This window comes from Gymnodraco acuticeps, unplaced genomic scaffold, assembly GCF_902827175.1.
Source record: "Gymnodraco acuticeps unplaced genomic scaffold, fGymAcu1.1, whole genome shotgun sequence".
NCBI classification, from domain to species: domain Eukaryota; kingdom Metazoa; phylum Chordata; class Actinopteri; order Perciformes; family Bathydraconidae; genus Gymnodraco; species Gymnodraco acuticeps.
In genome coordinates, this window is record NW_022991219.1 from 2,895,411 (window position 1) to 2,915,665 (window position 20,255).

Genomic DNA, 20,255 nt, shown 5'->3' on the forward strand with positions numbered 1-20,255 from the left:
TCCAAAATAAGATGGTAATGTCTTTGGATAAAAGTGTATTAGGGAAATGTTTACCACTGATATAAGGTAGGCCCTGCATCATTACTATTGTCAACCTGTCTGGAAACCTTTTTTTATATATATACCTGGCTTATCCCAAATAAAGTTTATAAAATTCCCACAATCTAAACAAAAAACCAAGGTAACTTTATAAGTCAACTTCATGTAGCTAAAACGAATAAAGTCTTAATAAAACAGCCCAAATAATACCTTAATACACGTTATTCTGTTTAGTTGTACTTTAAGTTGTAGTAGTTGTGAATTTGTAGTCAATAATACATCATATCAGTGTTAATTATTTGGATTGGTTCAACATCATTTGCTGTTCAGTAGTTGAGGTTTTGGGGGCAGTTTGGGAAGTTGAGTGTTGACGACATCAGTTCGTCTCCAGGCAGGAGGAGCTAATCGCCCGGAGACCACAGCCCATCAAATATGGCCAGTCGGTCGAGCTTGGATACTCTCTGCATCAGGTAAGCCTTAAGGTTTTTAAAGTCACAAAATGATGACCTGATGACTCTTACCTCCGTTAAGCGTCCTAAGTCCAGTGAATAAGAGTGTTAGCAGTTCTAACGTTAGCATGACATAAGAGTATGCTAGCAGTCTGAGTTGCTAGCTGGTGTTAGCTTCACGGCTAACATGTTTAAACGGACCGGTGTAGTTCCAACTCTTCATAAACAAATGCTTAGCTCTCTTTATATTAATCGACATTTCAGTATTTCTGATGAAGGTCATGGTTACACTTCTTCTGGGACTGAAGTCAGCGTTTTAAGGTTGACTTTTGAACATTTTCACTTTTTTGAAAGCCGGTCAAAGTTTATTAGTGTTACCGGGAGTGCACAACACCGGCTCGTCGGGTCCGTCTGTCTTGGTGGCTGGCAGGCTACATTAATTTACTTATCAAAAGGGGAATGTTGCTGCAGCTTTAACGCTATCTTGTCGGTTCTACAAGGACTAATGTTTGTTCTCTTTATTTCTCAACATAACAGTACTGTACACAATGTCTTGAAACCGTTGTTATGTGGGCGGTTATTTACTACTTGTCTGTCTACATCTTCTTTTACCATGTTAAACATGAGTTACTATTTTGTATTGGTAAAAACAAATGTGTGTATTGAGCTTAATAGGTGTTGGATCTGTAGTGTCACTAAAGGTCTGACAAAGTGACAAAACCAACAGAAGACATACAAACATTTGCACTATGGTGGTTGTCCCTTTTTAATTATCCACTTAATGTGATATATGTATTACAATGCCCTCAAAGGCCACTGAGACATCCCTGTCAAACCTCTGATGCATATCAGTTAGAAAGAAAACGAATGTCATAGGGTGACACTGAGACCATGAGAAGTGGTTGAATGCTCCAAAAAAGCTTCTAGGTGAAAGTTATGTTTTTCTTTTGTAGGAATACATCTGTAAATATTAAATAGGGACACTCTTAAGTTGTAACCTTTGGCTGCTTAATAAACTGGATTCATTGATAATATGAATACGAAATTATACAATTTATGCAATTGACATCCTCTGAAAATTGGTGTTAGGGTCTATGACGAGCACAACTCAGGAAACAGTCAAGATTTAAAAAAGACAAACACACCTCTGGAAAAGAGTGCTGCCCTTGTTGTGACCTTAAATGACACAGTGGGCATGAAACATAATGGAGACTTGGACGTATTAAACCATCAGGGGATTTAGACTTATATTTTCTGTCTTAACATCCGTCCACCATTTCAATCTCTTCAGTCCTCTTTGGAAGTGCAACCTTGGCTTTTTTAAAAGTGGTTTCAAAACCCTTTGTTCAAGATTCACTGTGTTCCCCCGCCGAATAATCAATTACTGTACTCCCATTGTTATTCTAACAATCACACAGTACACCTTCTTTTTATTTAAGCCTCCCCTTTTCCTTTTTGGAGTCAACAAGAAGGGGTGGAAACTTGAGATAGGGTAATGGAGAGAAAAGGAGGAGAGTCTGAAGATAGGGATCAGTTATTCATGTGGGTCAGACGGAGGGTTGAAGTAGACCTAACGTTTATTATGGGATGCGTGCGAAGGAGAACAGCATGATGGTTACAGCGTGTTCAGGAGACAAGAGGCAAAGGAAGGGTGAATAATTTAATTCATCATACAGCGAGGCAGTGTTTGGGTCTGTGCTGTAGAGAGACGGGGAATAGGGGCAATGCGTACAATAGTGACAATAAGGGCATTATTTGTTGGCCAAGTTTGACATGTCTGCGTGTAAGCATGTTAGTTGTGTAATATGAACTTGATGAGAGTCGCTGAAGAGGAAGAACGCATATGGTTAATACCAGCTGAATGGGATGTGGCTGAAATGTTTCCTCAAACCGGTTTGTGTTTTTCTCCCATGTTTTGGAGTTTTCTTCAGCTGCCTAATATTGATCTCTCACTGAGACCAACATTACCGCTGACGCTGTTGTGACATTTATTTTGGGTTGCTTAATGGTGATAACTTATCCATTTAATTGCTCTTACTTCAGTCTTAGTTATTGCCACAAGTTTACCATAATTGTGTAATTTACCATGGCATCATCCTCCAACGCTAAAAATTCCATTCATTTTGTAGCTGCATTGCCACTGTAACTAATTATGATTCAATCTCAAGCAATCATTTGTAATTGCTAGGAAAGTGGTAACAAATGTTTAAGGAAATGGCTTTCTGAACTGCAAGCAATAAGGCTTTTCGGTACTGAATGTGCAAGGAAAAACATCTAGTAAAATTACAATAATTATAACATTTGGTCAGTTATTACTTCGCAATGATTATTTTGTAACCACATTCAGTTAGCATGAAAGGGTTGATAGAGCTATGACTTAGCTACATGCTGGTAACTCTTGACAACGGAAAGGTCAAGGTTAATCTTGGCACTCTAGTTCTCACAAAACAAGTGCACCTCTCATATTTCAGCGTGCATGGTGTCTCTTGGCGTCTCATTCTAACCCTACACAGTCTTCAGAACATTGACTTCACAGTTTTAGATTTGATCATTTGGTGAAATCACAGTATCCTATTTTCCTATCTTTGACCTTAAGATGAGTTCCTTACAACCTAACGTTTACTATTACCAGAACACATTGGGCCTGAGAGGTGTCCGACTGATACTACAACTCATCAGGTGTATATTTGTATCTTTTCAAATATTTCTTCCACGAACAGATGAAGTATTGGCTTGTTTTTTACTTGTTGACATTGCATTTTAGCTAATGCTCTTTAGTCAATTCCCTTAATCCACAGAGGACGTTATTAATCTCATGATTTGATCAATGTAATGGGTAGATGAGGGCCTCAACAACATTCTCACTCATTAACGTGTCACTTTTTGCCTCCCTAAAGATTTGTCTTATTTTCAATTAAGACAATTCAAAAACTTTTTGTGGAGGTGGTCTTTATTTGTGTGAGATGACCCACCTGTGCTTCAAAAACTCTTGAACCCTTATGTCCAAGTAAAAACATGAAAAAGTCTTACATCTATTAGAGTTGACTGTTTTTGAATGTGCTGATCCGGTATTGGTCCAACACTGGCAAAATCACTGGACCGGATCACGGGGAAAAGGAGTTTAACCAATCATTGAGGTGGAGGCCACATCAAGTGTAATGTTATATGTGAAGTGGTGCCGAGCAAACTAGTTTTCCCCACACCGCACAAGCGATTTACAGTTTCAGTGTGTACATCTAAACATCATTTGACCTTAACATCAAAACAGAGTGAGGACGGGCCTTTAGCCTACTCAGTATGCAGATTAGAAGTTCTGCTTGAGTACAACAAAGCTCTGTTTTGAACAAAGAACAAAAGAACAATTCGTCATCCTCCCCACGTTCATTCTTTCATCTTCCCCAGCCATTGTTTCGGGGGTTATTTAATCCAACATCCTACAGATCTTTGATAACATTTGACAAAGAAGCTGCAAATAGGGTTTGTAATGTTCATGTAATGAACAATAACTTAACAAGGTGTTTTGAATACCTAAAGGTAATATGTATATTGAATTTTAAGCAAAAAATATAGATGTATTAAGATTTTATCTTTTTTACAGTTGTTATATTTTGTAAAATACCACATCCCCCATGTGCCTCTCTCCCTCAGTCCCAGGCTGTAGCGAACGCCCCCCCCCGTCCGAGCCTGAGGATGGAAGCGATACTTCGATGAGCTCCTTCGGCCTCTCGGTCCGGGGCCTCCCTCTGGCCTTGGCGTCCATGACACAAGCTACCGCCTCAGACTCACGCTTCCACCCTAAATGGCGGGCGATCACAGTTGCGACCCTGCTAGCTTTAGTGCTCATGCTATACCTGAACCGGACAGTAGGGGGCAGAAACACTGCTACAAGAGGTGACTATCGCAACGGGGTTCACAGTTTGCAGATGCACAGCGAGGGTGAAGTGGGCCTCCTCAGGGACATAAACAGACAGGCTGCAGGAAACCCCTCCCGCCACCAGAGAGGGTTAAGACCTTACAACGACACGTACCCGTTAAGTCGGCCGGTGAAGACGGAGCACGGCATCCGCTACCGTATCGCCGTGATCGCAGATCTGGACACAGCGTCACGCAGCTCTAAGGACCAGACGTGGTTCAGCTACATGAAGAGAGGATACCTTACTATTTCAAACAGTGCCGACAGACTGGAGGTGGAGTGGGACGCTGACACGGTCACGCTGGAGAGTCATCTGGCTGAGAAAGGACGAGGTACAGGGACATTAACAAACACACTATTCTCACAGTAGAATGTTGGTTACCTCAATGTGTCTTTGTCCCGGTGTTGCAGGTATGGAGCTGTCTGAGCTGGTGGCATTCAACGGTCACCTGTACAGCGTGGACGACCGTACCGGCGTGGTGTACAGGCTCGAGGGCAACCAGGCGGTCCCCTGGGTCATATTACCCGACGGGGACGGCTCCGTCTCCAAAGGTCAGTCCGAAAATATGTCCATATACCACTATCCATGTATTTCTATATATCTGATTCTAGAAATGAACCAACAAAAGTAGTGCATTGAAGCCTTTCTTATATTGTTTTGGTGTTCAAGAGGTTAACTAGTGCTGGGGGGAAACGATTATTTTGAAAACGATTAATCGGGCGATTATTTGATCGATTAGTCGACTAATCGAACGATTATTTTTCTGTTGTTCAATTCATAAAAAACGTAATGTAAAAAAAAACGTAATGTAAAAAATTTTTTTTTCACGATACTGTGTCTCAGGGGATCTTAATATTTAAGAACCTATGAATGTGTTATACCAGATTAACGGAAATAATCTCAGCTAACTGACGATACAAACCATGTTTACCAACACAAAACAAAACACAAGTCTCATAAGAAGCAAACTAAAATGCTATCTAAATGACCCCTGAGCGAAAAATGCTAACGGAATTGGCACAGAACTCAAGATAAAAGTACCCTTATTACTTATCGTAGCTGCACATACAATATAGCCGATTAAAGCTGAGACTCCACAGATTATGTAGGTACATAGTATCATCACTGAGTGATCCGGACTCGCGACAGGGGAAGCAAATACAGTCATCACAACACGTACCTTCACAGAGCTTCTAAGGAGATCGTCTCACCGCCGTAGCTGTCAATCTGATCAAAAGACGTGTTCAATGGCATTAAAATGAGAAAAAACGCAGCTGAATCGGTTAATCCATAGGTTTTTAACGTCTATGTATAAACAAATTATTGAATTTATAATCCATAATTCCATTTTTATGTAAAAATCGGAGAGCAAATGCTAGCTGCTAATGGTTTCCACCACAGCTAGCTGCTGCTTCCGGTCAAGCAGCAGTCTCAGTGAGATATAAATATATAAATATCTTTGCATTTTGGACTAACTTTAAAATATTCCCATGCTTTTGAAGACCTAGGGCAAGATGTTTTCGTTTGAGGGCTTCGTGCGCAATCCTGTGAGGAGGAGTTGGTAGCCGTTTCAGTCTCCATTGTGTTTGAAGTGCGATTGCGAACTGCTTGTTGCTTTGGGTGACCCACGTGTGTGTGGCGTCATACAGTCTATGGTGGCGACGCGTCGACGCGGAAATATGTCGTCGACGATATTTTGAAGTCGACGCGTCGCTACAGCACTAAGGTTAACAAATCACTCCTTGCTTTGTGTGCAGGATTCAAAGCAGAGTGGCTGGCAGTGAAGGATGAGCACCTGTATGTTGGCGGCCTGGGCAAAGAGTGGACCACCACCACTGGGGAAGTCGTCAACAACCACCCAGAGTGGGTGAAGGTTGTCGGTTACCATGGTGACGTGCAGCATGAGAACTGGGTGCCCCACTACAATGCCCTGCGGAGCGCCACAGGGATACAACCACCAGGTCAGGACTTTTCTTTATAGTCCTGTCAGATACACTATCACTGTTGGTATTGGATCTTATCAGGGGCACTGATGGTGCAGTTTGAGTTTCAGATGTTGGGGGTTCCTTATTAAAAAAAAAAAAACAGGAAGAACAATGCTGTATATAAAATCACCATTCATTTCACCGGAGGATAACGTTTTTTGCAACTTCTTTAATGAAGAAAAAGTTGAGAATTTACAATTCAACCTAAGAAAATATCCAAGTTGTTTTTTCTTTTATCTTGTAAATTCTAGGTTTTTTTCTCAGAATATTACACCCCCTTTCCTATCTCCATATTGTTTGTTTTTTAAATATCTACAACAGACCTAATACACTGTCTGGTCGAGAGATGCAGAGGGAAAATGTAGATGTTTTGAAACTTAAAGATTCTCTCATCTGTATTTTGGCTGCTGGACAGTTATGGCGCATTTCCACCGCAGACCTCGCTCGACTTAGTACGGGTTTGTTAGGCCTTGTTTAGGCCAGGCTCACTTTATGCTGCGTTTCCATTACAGTTTAGGAACTGGGGCAGTAACTATAGTAACGCAGTGTAGGCGGAGCCGTGACGTCATCTTCAATGAGAACCACAAAAACAACATCAGCCGTTAGCTGTTAGCCCTCAGAGCTCACAGCTCCTCATATCTGTTCAGAAACTAGACAAAAGTTAAACAAGTACAAACCACAGACTGTCTGTGTCATGGCGAATACAGTCGCTGGTTTATTTATGTCTGTATAGGCCGTTGTTGTGAGTGTGGACCAAGCCCCCAGGAAGTGCGCCGGAGTCTGATGAGAATATTCGTGCTGGCCAAACGGCGGTACTACACTTCCTTTTGGTTGCTGGGCCCGGAAACACTTTTTCCCATTGACTTACATTGGGAAAGAGTGGTCTGTAACTTGTTGGATAATTTTTTTTAAACTAAATAAACAACCCAGTATGAACACTTGTATAGCCCTTATTAAAAACATTCGTTCCTCAAGTTGTAAAAATGTGCTAATAACGTTATTCTGAGAGTTATTTCCCTCGGCATTATGAACGCGCATCTACAGTAACCCACGGGACCGCGCCGCCCGGCACGTTCAAGTTACGTGTTCAGCACTACATGCGTTTCTCTTTACCCATGGATGCACAATAAGAACGGACCCATATCGCCTTACTGCCATCCCACGGAGCTGTAATAATGGATATATTGCACATGTTTGCTGTAATTCATAATTTGTAAAATATTATACTACATGGGCTGTATGATGTAAATCTTGTACCGTAAATGTTGTATTAAATAAAGTTAATATTACCGACGTTAGATTAACGTCCCTGTATCTTATTATTGCACTAAGAAGCTTATTGCACTGTATATAAATATGCTATATATAAATATATATATATATATATATATATATACACAGTGCAATAATTCTTTCATGCTAAATGAAGCTCTGTTGGATATCACTAGATCCTGTTACAGCGTAATATAAGTACATAACGATTGATGTTACATTAGCATAATTACTAGCTAGCCGCTAGCTGCCGCCTCGTTAATATCAAATCCATGATAACAACAAACTATTACCATGCTGTCATGAACGCACGATGCTGTTACGTGTACGCAAATTGACGTGCTTGATGTGAACGAGCATTTTGGTTAAAGTTGCGCATGCTCTATGAGTGCACATACGGGTACTTCTCAGGCATGCTGGGTAATCTGTGACGTTTCGCTCTCTCAAAAGTTGGGCCATTTTGTCATCATGCGATTATGAGCAGCTCTCATAGGAATGAATGAGGCCCCGCCTCCCACGCTGTATCCAGTTCTTATTATACATCCATGGTGTGGACGGTCGGAGCATATATTGCGTTAGCTTAGCCGATCTCCATTTAGACAACAAATCAAATCAAGTTTTATTTATATAGCACATTTTTAAACGATTTTTGGTCGAGCCAAAGTGCTGTACATATAATAAAAATACCCTACAGTAGAGACACTTTACAGCAAATACAACAGCACAGTTTGTGCAGAATATCAGTATGAGAAAAACGACACCCTCTATCCTTAGGTCCTCACATCGTACAAGGAAACACTTACATGAGAAAACCCACAGTTTAAGGGAAAATGGGAGAAACCTCAGGGAGAGCAACAGAGGAGGGATCCCTCTCCCAGGACGGACAGACGTGCAATAGATGCCGTGTGTAAATCGAAGAGATAATACATTTTACAGCATATAGACCGAATGTTAGGAAATGCATGTGTCTGTAATAAGAAGATGCATCACGCATTTTAAAGGGTTTTTCGCCTGCCGTCTGTCTGCAGACTTGTCAAAGCATTAATTCATGGTTTTTACTAACCGGTATGCTGTTACTTCGGCATTATTTTGAAACGTGTATTACAATTAAATCACGGTCAAATATGTTCATCTTGTTGTAGTTGTAGCCCCCTTGCCAGCGATTCTCTCTCTAGTTTAGCATACTCAGCCCGACTCAGCCCTGTTTGTTGGCCCTGATAGAACCACGATTTTGTCGGGCCAGAAAAAAGGTGAAAAAGTAGCCCCGGGCCGGAACTAGGCATAGTGGAAACGCAACCAAAAACGGGCCCGGCACGACACGGCACGCTTAAACCGCGCCATGGTGGAAATGCGCCATTAGAGGACATTTTGTGAGTGAATCACCACCAAGGGGTGGGATAGTTGGGAACAAATATATTTTGAGGAGTAAAAATAACACCCATGAGTGTTACATTTGGTCTCCATAACTCCTCATACTCTTCTTCACTTTATTACCTGTCCTTGTCCTATAGGCTACCTTATCCATGAGTCAGCAGCGTGGAGCGAGCGTCTGCAGCGTTGGTTCTTCCTCCCTCGGCGTGCCAGTCACGAACACTACGAGGAGGCAGCGGACGAGCAGCGTGCCGCCAACCTCCTCCTGTCCTGCCCCGCAGACTTCAGCTCCTTCACAGTGCGGCACGTCGGACCGCTCAACCTCATCCGCGGTTTCTCCTCGTTTAAATTTGTCCCAGGCACAGACGATCAGATCATTCTGGCCCTGAAGTCAGAGGAGTACGCAGGCAGCATCGCCACCTACATCACTGCCTTTACGTTAGATGGCCAGGTGCTGATGCCCGAGACACAGATAGGGAATGTGAAGTTTGAAGGGCTGGAGTTCATTTAAGAGGGGCAGAGCTGGAGGTGTGCAAGGTCTAGGAGATTAAGAAGTGGACTGAATACGTGCAACACTCTTGTTTTAAGTCTTTGTATTAAATTCCCCTCAGTTCTGCTGTGCAATAATGTGACACTACTTATATTCCAGATGAGTCTGGGTCAAACAAACAATATAAATAAGGAGCTGTCAGTGTATGAAACCCCAGGTAATGTGGATCTCTTCCTCTGCAGCCAAACGCTGCTGCTCAGACACTCAGGATAACATACTTTTAAAGGATGGAAATAAATATCCTTTAACTACTTGAAATATCAAACTCACTCAATGCTCTGTGCTTTATCTTACCTGATCAGACACACTGAAAGCTCATATATAATTTATATTAATGTAATGGGTTTATTTACTTGATGCATATCAACTTCTGATTCATAAGCCACATGTGATATTTTTTCAACCTCACGTTTCTCACTTATTTTAAATAAACTGAATATTATAAGCTTCTCAGGCCAATATGTGAAGCACCAGCTATTACAATTAAACTGTAACATTTCTGTAATCATTTTGTATCCTCTCAAAATACAAATATTTAAAATATATTCTCTTGTTTCAATGTGTGTTATGTATTCATCTTATTTCAATGAGTCCGACAACAAATAAGAAACTTCAGGTTGGATAAATGTGTTAACATTTATTGTGCTGGGTTAAAACAATTAATTCATCTTAAAAAAGTATCTATACATTTTAAATGTTCTAGAAAATCAGTAGTACATCAGTGTTACCCTTTTTTATTTTATACAGTAGTTTTTGTTGCAAATGTCCTAACAAACTAATGTTACAGTGTTGGAGATGGCTACTAAAATTACACGAATAATTATCTGATACTAAGAAATGATGACGGATTGCAGTTTGACATGCTGCAAAGTTAGCAAAAAACATTCAAACCTGAGGTAAATCCTTGCGATGATTTTCGCAAAGGCTTGTTCACAGGCTTGTTCCCATGGCGATGATGTCCTGAGGAAGCCCGGCCATGGTTATGGGTTTGAAGAAGCCCAGTTTAGGATACAAGTCGAGCATCCTCCGATCGCTGTGCCTCACCTCACAGAACACGCCTCTGGAACCTGAAAGCAATACCGAGATGGTGTTTCAGATGTATTTCATATTCATTTAACAGATACAATCGCTCCATGTTTGAACAAATGTGTGCAGTGTCAGGGGATGCAAAGCTCTACATCTCAGCAAGGAATTGTTGATTTCTTCACCTGGAAACATCTAACATCAAATATCATGTTGGCAGGTAGCTGGTGTGACAATGACATAACAACTCTTCCTTGTGCAGAAAATGGTGTATTTAAGGGAAACCTTACCATAATATCTAATTGAATATATTTCCTCTTAGCTGAAGTGCTATTTATGAATCGTGTGAGTTACCGGGATATCATATATTCTCCAATATAATGATACTAGATGGCCCTTGGCTTCTGGTGCTTAAAGTGACAACAGCAATTTCTCTCTCCAGAAACAGGATTCAAAATAAGATGCAGTTGTGAGAAGTTTCAAGTAGGAACTATTCTCTCTTCTGCTCAGTGTGCATCTTCTCATGGACGAGAGGCTGAGATTACATTTCATTTCATTGAGCTGACACTTTTATGGCGTGTGTAATTTGGTAGAAAGATTCCTACATGTAAGTGCTGTAACCACTAACTTGGTCGTGATATCTGGAAAGAGACATTGTTGTATTGTTTTTTGGAGGGGTCTTTGAACTGCACAACCTAAAGGTAACCCATTTCCATTATATTAGAACTACGGTCGATACCTCCAACATGATTATTCTGCGGTGCGCTGTCTCTTTAAACCGTGTGAATTGGTTGTAGGCCAGTTCCGTGAGCACTATCAAAAGGCATTGTGCGAGGCCTTGACCTACCACTGCTCCTGATGGAGGACAACAACCGACCAATCATGCGCTTGGCTGGAGAGGGATCAGCGACCCGGGGCAACACTTGTATGGTGACCAGGGAGGGGAAGTCCTGGAACACTGAATCACTTACTGCCCTCTAGAGGTACAAGATAAAACAAAATACATGTCATTCATTACATCTTTAAAAGGTCCCCTATTATACTGTTTTTCATCAATATATTATAGGTCTCAGATATATACATGTCTCTGAAGTGATTGGCTCCAAACACCAAACAGATCATTGTAGCATTACCCATAATCCCCTCTGTTTGAGCCCTGTTTCAAAAGTGCTGATTCTGTGTCTTTTACTTTAGATGAAAATAAGTAGTCCCTCCCCACGCCCCTCTGAGAGATATTTGGTTAAAAAGAACACAACGGTGCTCTAGGAGGAGATTCAGGTGCTGGGGGGTGGGGGGGGGGGTACCGTGGTTGGTGATTGACTGATGGTTACACAAGCCAAAAAAAACGTTATGACATCATAAAGTGGCCAAAATCTGATCAGACAGGTTTTTATATAAATGGATCAGGACAAAAAGAGAAGGGGTATTTTTTCCTGAAACGTTCAGAATCTCTTTACACAGAGGGGACACATGTTTATTAAAGACATGAAAAAGTGGATTTTTCATAATAGGTGACCTTTAAGTTGTTATTCTGGAAAAAAACAACTGGTTGCATTTGATCACCTGAATCCTGGCAGCAGCTGGTTTGGCGTCGGTGAGTGCGAGGGCGTAACCACACACCCCCATCTCATCCTCCAGGACCAGAGCACACTGAGGGGAGGGGGGGATTTCCCCTGCTGAGAGGCTGCAGCGGGACACAGGCAATGTTAATGTTAAGTATGAAAGCATGAATACTTACAGAGAGAGGATGTGACTCTTTCTCACCCATCACAGATGAGGGGGGGCTGCATCATCATGGGGACTTTGCCCTCTCCCACACTCTGCATCTCTCTGAAAATCCTTTGTACCTCCATCTAGTGCAGAAAACTAAACTGTAACATCAACTGCTGATCTTTAACAAAGAGATCACATATCGGCGGCGACAACAAGCCATACAGACAAGCACAATCTGAAGCATAGTCACAACTGGAAGTATCTGTGGATTTATTAATTCAGTATCAGTGACACGTAATGATGGTAACTAATGGCGCGTTTCCACTGCAGCGGGGTAGCCCCGTTTAAGCGTCCCTAAGCGTCCTCGCTCTGGCCTCGGGCTGCCTCGCTGGCCGGCCCAGGCCGTGGCGCATTTCCATTACAGTTTAGGACCTGGGGTAGCAACGCAGTGTAGGCGGGGCGATCGGCTTTGTTTTTGTTCACATTTCGAGTTGTTCCGTCGAGCTCCCGCTGGATTTGATCATCCCCAATGAGATGTAGGAACGTCGTCACCTCCTCGGTCGACCACGGTGTGCTTTTCTTAGAAGTAGCCATTTTTGTAGCTCATCCGTTTACAAAATGCTGTTTATAAAAATGCTGCAAGCTTGCTTCTAGATATATATGCGACGCTAGGGATGAACTCGCGCGCAATCTTGTGACGATTCTCTCTGACCAATCAGCAGTCGAGAGTGTTGACGTCACTAGTTCAGCCCTGGCCCTGGTCTGAGGGAACCACGATTTTATGGGGCCGGAAAAAGAGGGGAAAAGTACCCGCTGGCCGGTACTAGGCTATATGGAAACGCCACCAAAAACCGGCCTGGCCGCTTGAGGACGGTTAAGGACGCTTAAACGGGGCTACCCGCTGCAGTGGAAACGCGCCATAAGAGCCACCAACGTTCCCGTGCTAACACACATATATATATACAGTCTATGTACATACTGTAAGGTGACATACATCCTGCAAGTTCTTGTGTCTGAACCAGCCCTAGCCTCTGCTCATCCTGACATCATTCAACATAGTAAGTGCTCTGATAGCGCTATGTTCTTATGAGTTATCTGATCAATAAATGTATTATTTGACTATGAAACCGTACCTCATCTACAGAAGCTGCCGGACATAATATATTGTAGCAGTAGCCTGCATTAGGGAACATCGGTGTGAACAATACTATAGGGGACCAATTATTACCTGCTGTCTCTTGTATCATATCATCAATGCTGGCATCCTCACCTTGTCCTCAGGGCAGAACATCCGTATGCTGTAGACCGACGTCATGAGAGGATGTCTGAACAGGTCCCTGTTTCCGTGGCAGGGCAGCATTCTCTGACAGAACACATATTTAGTTCATTCATATTTATTTTGACCTACGCTGATGGATAATTAAGTGAGAACACAACACTTGTCTTATTAAGGATGTCTATTACTGCACACTGGGAAAATGGCAAATTCATTGTGATATTAGAATAAGAAAACATTTGAAATGTGTCTTTATACTGTTTTTAGATAAAGTTACCTGGAACTCTCCAGAGAGGCCTCCTCTGAAACCCCAGGGTTCAGGATCAGTGTTCAGCAGCTGGGCTGCGGGGCGAGCCTGCCCTCCTGGAGAACACATTAACACAAGTGATGCTTAAGAAGGTCAAATTTAAGGATTAACATGTGCTAGATTATAGATACGCGAGAATCCAATTGCAGCAATGTTTTTGCTTCAACCAATTCACTTTTCATTGAAGTTGCTCCCTAAATACTGTCTTTTTTCTCCTCTCAAGGAATACTTCACCCAGAAAATGACCATTTCTATATTAATTACTCACCCCGTCTTTCCTGGAATGCTGAAAGAAATGTGTTTTTCTTGCATGCATACGCAGTGAACAAAGAATCAAAAATATGATTATTGCTGAATTAGTATAAAAAGTAAATCGGGGGATTATCCTTTGACATGGCTACAGCTGCCCTATCCTGTGTGATTTGATGAGCATTTTCTCACCGACTGTTTTCACGTAGGCTCGAGCCAGGTCCACCCCACTCTTGATGTCACAGATGTAGTTGTAGAGGTCGTACAGAATGCTGCGGTTGGGGGCGTTGGACAGACGGTTGAACATCTGCACCACCGCTTCGCACAGGCCATCAAACTGCTGTGCTCTTGAGCGCCATTCCGCGGTCTAAAAAAACACAGTTAACGCATGAAATCACAGAAAACCACGGTCATTATCTGCTTTTGGTTGTAAATATAAAATCATCACTACCTTGTCCGTCTCGGCCGCCGCGGCCCAGCTGTGGTTCTTGAGCCAGTCCAGCTCCTGCAGCATGGTGCGGGCGGTGGGGCCGTGTTCGTACGGCAGGTAGAAGAGCTCCGACAGCAGCTTCAGGTCCTCCAGGGTGAGGGGCTCGGCCGTGTACAGAGGGTTCTCCCCAGGTCCTGGGATATAGGAGCCCTCCCCCATATCTGTCTGCATGGGCTCCTCCTCTGAAACCTCCTTCTTCAGACGAGCTGGAGGACGACAGGGGCCTGGAAGGACGAGGAGGGGGACATTAGATGCTTTGTTCTACTGGGACACCCACCCCACCCCTGGCCTTAACATTAAAGGTCTCCTATCATCCAAAATGCACTTTTTAATGTATTTTATACACAAATATGTGTCCCCGGTGACTCACAAAGTATCCAAAAATACAACCCTCATGAGGGATGGCTAGAATGGGTGATCTGTTTGGTATTTTGAGCAAACGTTTCATAGAAATGTTTTTTATATATCTGAGAGCTATAATATATGCCTACAAATAGTATAATAGGAGACCTTTAAAGGGTTCTTTCATGACTCTGTACCTCCAGGCTGGTCGGTGCTCATGAACTCCTGCAGCCAGTCGGTGAGGGCCAGCGTCAGGGCTTTCTGGGGGCTGTAGCAGGGGTCCTGCTCCTCATCGTCTGGGGATGGAGGTCAGAGACAGTAAGACAATAAGAAGAATTCTCACTTCTATATATGTAATAAGTTCCCAGGCTTTTGCCATTGTATTGATATTTTATTACAGCCTAATTTTAAGCAACAGAAGCCTGTTTTGATGCCTCCATATAAGTTACATTTGGAAGATCTTGTCTTTTTATGCATAAAAAAACGTCAGGGACAGACTGCCGCTCCCTCCACACATTTACTATTTAAAGTTTCATTGCTGTTATATAAAAGCACAGTCAAATCTTAGCTGAGATTTTCTGCAAATATGTCAAAATGTAAGCATGCATTCAAAAGGAAAGATATTTTTATTTCTAAAAAAAACTCACCCATTTCCACATCCCTTTGTCTTCCATCAGCAGTTGCTTTGCACCACGTAGCTAATGTGTGGATGGCCACAAAGTTTGGGTAGAACTCGCAGTTGGGATTGGTGAGGACCCCTCTCAGTTTGGCGATCAGCTCAGTAGGACGATCCTGACAGGAAACATACAACGTTAATAATTATTAGATACGGATAAGACTATAGGCATCTAAAGGTACTGACTTTGAAGGGTCCGAGGAAAAGCCTTTGGGGGTCGTAGTCGTTTGCGTGGATATTTTCCCAGATGACTGGCGGCCTCCTCAAGACGGAGGACACCTCTTCTATGGACTCAACGGAGATTTTGTGGGATACCACTTTGGGACCTTAATAACACAAATAACCGAGAAAGAGAGAGTAAAAAAAAAACGTTGTATAACTGTACATTTGATTATGTCTGTAGCGTACGTATGAAGGCGTGTGGCGCAGTGGATAGAGCGTTGGTGTTCGGAGCAAGGGAGCAAGGTTCAAACCCCACTGCAGTCAGCATGTCGTTGTGTCCCTGAGACACTTCACCCCAAATTGCTCCTGTGGGGATTGCCCACAGTATTGAGTATGTAAGTCGCTTTGGATAAAAGCGTCTAACAAGTAACATGTAATGTAGCGGTATAGGACAGCCTCACCAGTCCACAGTATGTCTATCCCAGGCAGCAGCTTCTCCCCCACAGTGTGCAGGTAAGAGGACTGGAGCACGCTGGGGGTGCAGAACGCAGCACAATAATCTGGAGGGACAGAGCAAGTGTAGATGACGGGAAACAGTGACAGATTATGAGTTTATCATGTAGAAATGAAGGGATCAAATGTTGTTTCCATAGCTTGAAACTCCCCAGGCTGTCTTTAAAGGGGCTTGATAATATCTGGAATATTTTTACAGAAACGACACGCTTACGGCCTGACCTGTGGGACAGAAGAGGAAGGTCTCGGGGTCTCCTAGGTGCTGGTACACCGCATTAGTGATGGCCACCTGAGCGTAGGCGAAGGAGCTGAAGGCCTTCTTATCAGCCGCACACATCTCAGTCTCGATGTCATCGAAAAGTAAAGAGAAGGACCTGCAGCCAAACTGCCTCACCTGAGGGGGGGGGAGAGCACAGCTTGGGCTTTGGAGAAATCTTTAAGTCATTTGGTTTTCCTAATCCCTACATCACCATTTTGAAAAATGAAATTATCCACTAGTTATAAACCAGCTACTAGGAGTGTAAGTGCCATCAGTTGCACGTTGAGCTCCTAGCTTTGTATCTTCTATTTTACGGCTGCATTTCATATGAAGTAATATGGTGTCCAGCGCAAACCCTTTAAAGAGCCATAAAGACACACACAGCTGAGATGAAATGATCTCTCCTGCTGCACCCTTCATCTGCGCATAACAAGTCCTCACCTGATCCAGTTTCCTCATCAGGGCGGTGGCCTCTTTGGGGTTGGAGAAGGTAATGTCCAGGCCGGGAGAGATGGCATAGATGAACTCCACGTCGTGCTGTTTAGCAGCTGATATCAGGGCGATGAGTTGTTCTGGGAAAAGAATGGAATATGACAAAAATTGAAGGATTGTATAAAGACTTAAGCAATGCCAACCAATCAAACGTTTTCAACCCACAGGGAGATTTGTGGGCCAATCGTGTGCCTATATTCTCAAGTCTGTGATGATGCCAACAGAAATTGAAATCTGCCGTTTTGTGTACACCATGTCCGACATTATTCCTGCCTGCGCATCCTGCATTTATGTGATGGCCACCGGCAGTATCTGTTATGACCTGCTCTCAGAGAGTCCTCAGAGACATGATAGTTTTAATGGGTCAAACTTCATTTTTGATAAGATGCACCCAATTAACAAAGGAGAGGCTCTGAACTGAGCAATTAAACAATGTGTTTATGGAGATGATGATGACTCACAATAGGACTTTGGTATGACACCGTGTCACAAATGTTATCCACTAAACATAACCTTGATGCCATTATAAACTACAAGTGCCAGTTAAGGATATTTGTAGTTTCAGACCTCGTTTTATTCTTCAGGTAAGATTAGCGGACATTTGTGCATTCTACCTATGTGTGGGTAGGCTAAAATATGGCTAAAATATGAGTATAGTTTTGAATTGAGAGGTCTGAATGAAAAATAGTCCAAACCTAATTACTGTATATAAATCAGTAAGAAATATAGTATTTGCAACCTTTGTTTTAGTAGGAATTATAGGCACTTTTTTCTATACAGACACTTAACTTCTTAAAAATACTAACTTTAAAAATATCCTACATGGGATATGAATGCTTGGGGGAGTAGAAATATATACCAAGGGAAAACATGGATACTCAGTAAATGTAAAAAAAAGTGGTGGCCCAAATGAACAATTTTCTTCTGATTCCCTGAACATTCTACTAAACTAAATTTGTCTTGCTCCTGAGATGGTTTGAAAGTCCTGCATGATTTTTGGTTGTTGGCTGGTCGCAGAATCCAGATCTAAGACCGACAGAGGTTATTGGAGACTCACCTGCCTCCTCTGCAGAGTACAGGTCCCTCCAGTACATCCTGTGTTTGTAGTCATTCTTGGGGGCGTACAGGTACGTGTTCAAACCCCACTTCTGTTCTCTATGAAACACCAGTAATGAACAATCACAGTATTACATAAATTATTACATGATAAGAGATGATTGTAAGTAGCATCAGGAGACAACAAATGTGTGTCTTAACATTGATTGTCCAGTGTTGTCCCCTGTACCCAAATAAACCCATCAGTAAGGGACAACGTCCAATATGAAGCCCTTTTTATTACAGGCTTTGTTTTTTGCAACCTTTAGTTTTGTTTGATGCAGTTGTACTCATATATCCCATACCTTTTAAACAGCTCTGTTCTCTGCTCCAAAGTCCATGGCCGCCCATAAAAACCTGCATAAAGCAAAGCTCAAGTTAAGCACCAAACCTTACCAGAAGTGATCAATATAATACTGATACTCATTTATAAAATATATATGAAATTCATTCTGTTACAGCCTCATGATGCTGTACTGTATTGTTATTGGGGTGGTCCTGTGTGGGACCCTGTTGCCAGTCTGCTTACCTTCCACCACCCCGCTAATGAACCGCTTCCCCCCGGTGTTGGCTTGCCGGTGCCCCACGCCACTGCCCGGTGTAGACATGTTTTCAGTTTAATGTTGAGTTGTGTCTACTTCCAGCTCACTAATGCTCAGACAGCAGCTCCAGCACTGACAGCGCTATTATCATATGTTTGTGTGCCAGTTTGTGCTTTTATTACACCGTTCTCTCACGCCTGCGCAGAGCAGTCGATTTAAATCGTCTGCAACATGGTCTAAAGTATGTAGTTGTAAATGCTGCGAGCAAATAATAAAAAAGAAGCTCTTCTTGTTTTGTGATGACAGTAGTTCACCACAGCAGGCGCGTGCGGGACTGAACGTGACTACCGGGTAAACGTCTTAAAGGGACAGTGTCCCTGTAGCTTAAATCTCATCTTTAAGGATCTCCATTTTATATTTAATGGTGTTTGATGATAACTCTACTAGTAATCATCAATTGTTTGAAGTTGGCTACTCTTTCATTAGAAAAATGTCAAACTTGAATTTGCACGTGTTTAAAATTCTATAAACTAAAAAAGTTCAGGGAATGTTAACCCTTATGTTGTTTCAAGTTAGGGTTAGTTATGTGTTTTGGGGCCATAAAATATAATTGCAACAGGATTGTACGGTTATGAATGCATAATAAGTGAGTTAAAACAATATTGGATGATAGTCATTATTTTTGAGTGTTTTGGACTGTGATAAATTGAACGGTAACAGCTTTCAAACACAACACAAATAATATGAATTACAGTAAATGCATAGATGTAACTCATTACATAAACAATGGCTCTGTTTCAATTAGGTGTGCTAAATAGCCATGTTAATAACAAGTGGGGACCCACGGGCCCTGGAAGTGGAAATTAATTGGTGGACAAGTAGTAAGGTTACGTTTATGTGATTAGTTACAGCTGTTTGGATAATTCATTACGTCTGCCACGAGAAAGGGTTATTTAAAATGCAGACATGTTAAAGCATGACCTGATAAAAAAGGTGACGCTCTGATAAAATGTTGAATATACTTCCAAGGAAGTGGCATTTATATTTCCGACATCAACGTTGCGTGGAAGTCGGAAACAGTACCGAACGAGTGGCAGACCGGGGTGGTGGTTCCCCTTTTCAAAAAGGGGGATCAGACAATTATAGAGGCATCACACTACTCAGCCTCCCTGGAAAAGTTTACTCTAAAAAAAAGGTATTTGAAAGGAGGGTCAGGCCGATTGTCGAACCTCAGATTGAGGAGGAACAATGTGGGTCGTGGAACGACGGATCAGCTTTTTACTCTCGCAAGGATCCTGGAGGGGGCCTGGGAGTACGCTTATCCGGTCTACATTTGTTTTGTAGACTTGGAGAAGGTGTATGACCGGGTTCCCAGGGAGTTACTGTGGGAGGTGCTGCAGGAGTATGGGGTGAGGGGGTCTCTACTCAGGGCCATCCCATCTCTGTACTCCCAAAGCGAGAGCTGTGTCCGGGTCCTCGGCAGTTAGTCGGACCCATTTCCGGTTTGGGTTGGCCTCCGCCAGGGCTGTGCTTTGT

General features: G+C 42.5%; 2 protein-coding genes across 3 annotated transcripts; one reads left to right on the plus strand and one right to left on the minus strand.

Moving 5' to 3' along the window:
- The first annotated feature begins 374 nt into the window (after positions 1 to 374).
- cant1b (calcium activated nucleotidase 1b) lies at positions 375 to 10,125 on the plus strand. Of its 2 annotated transcripts, none has more exons than XM_034239288.1 (5): positions 375 to 509; positions 4,137 to 4,733; positions 4,813 to 4,953; positions 6,160 to 6,363; positions 9,171 to 10,125. In XM_034239288.1, the coding sequence occupies exons 2-5, from the start codon at positions 4,196 to 4,198 to the stop codon at positions 9,539 to 9,541; spliced, it is 1,254 nt and encodes a 417-aa protein (XP_034095179.1). In that variant the 5' UTR covers positions 375 to 509; positions 4,137 to 4,195; the 3' UTR covers positions 9,542 to 10,125. The 2 variants fall into 2 exon arrangements, with proteins under 2 accessions (XP_034095179.1, XP_034095178.1); XM_034239287.1 differs by lacking the exon at positions 375 to 509 and adding an exon at positions 2,027 to 2,139.
- A 77-nt stretch (positions 10,126 to 10,202) lies between these two features.
- On the minus strand, positions 10,203 to 19,834 carry ogal (O-GlcNAcase like). Its single transcript, XM_034239286.1, has 17 exons — positions 18,707 to 19,834; positions 18,483 to 18,534; positions 18,140 to 18,237; positions 17,032 to 17,162; positions 16,554 to 16,725; positions 16,280 to 16,378; positions 15,843 to 15,982; positions 15,628 to 15,772; positions 15,178 to 15,276; positions 14,600 to 14,862; positions 14,341 to 14,515; positions 13,870 to 13,955; positions 13,587 to 13,679; positions 12,368 to 12,456; positions 12,167 to 12,287; positions 11,451 to 11,580; positions 10,203 to 10,647 (listed from the first exon to the last, which is right to left on the minus strand). The coding sequence occupies exons 1-17, from the start codon at positions 18,783 to 18,785 to the stop codon at positions 10,511 to 10,513; spliced, it is 2,109 nt and encodes a 702-aa protein (XP_034095177.1). The 5' UTR covers positions 18,786 to 19,834; the 3' UTR covers positions 10,203 to 10,510.
- Between the last annotated feature and the right edge of the window lie 421 nt (positions 19,835 to 20,255).

Coding starts and splice junctions, on each gene's coding strand:
- ogal (XM_034239286.1), bottom strand. CDS start 18,785: ATGTCTACACCGGGCAGTGGCGTGGGGCACCGGCAAGCCAACACCGGG. Junction 18,238..18,482: donor AGAACAGAGCTGTTTAAAAG/GTATGGGATATA, acceptor GGTGTTTCATAG/AGAACAGAAGTGGGGTTTGA. Junction 14,863..15,177: donor GAGCACCGACCAGCCTGGAG/GTACAGAGTCAT, acceptor TCGTCCTTCCAG/GCCCCTGTCGTCCTCCAGCT.
- cant1b (XM_034239287.1), top strand. CDS start 2,076: ATGCGTGCGAAGGAGAACAGCATGATGGTTACAGCGTGTTCAGGAGAC. Junction 2,140..4,136: donor AGACAAGAGGCAAAGGAAGG/GTGAATAATTTA, acceptor TCTCTCCCTCAG/TCCCAGGCTGTAGCGAACGC. Junction 4,734..4,812: donor TCTGGCTGAGAAAGGACGAG/GTACAGGGACAT, acceptor CCGGTGTTGCAG/GTATGGAGCTGTCTGAGCTG.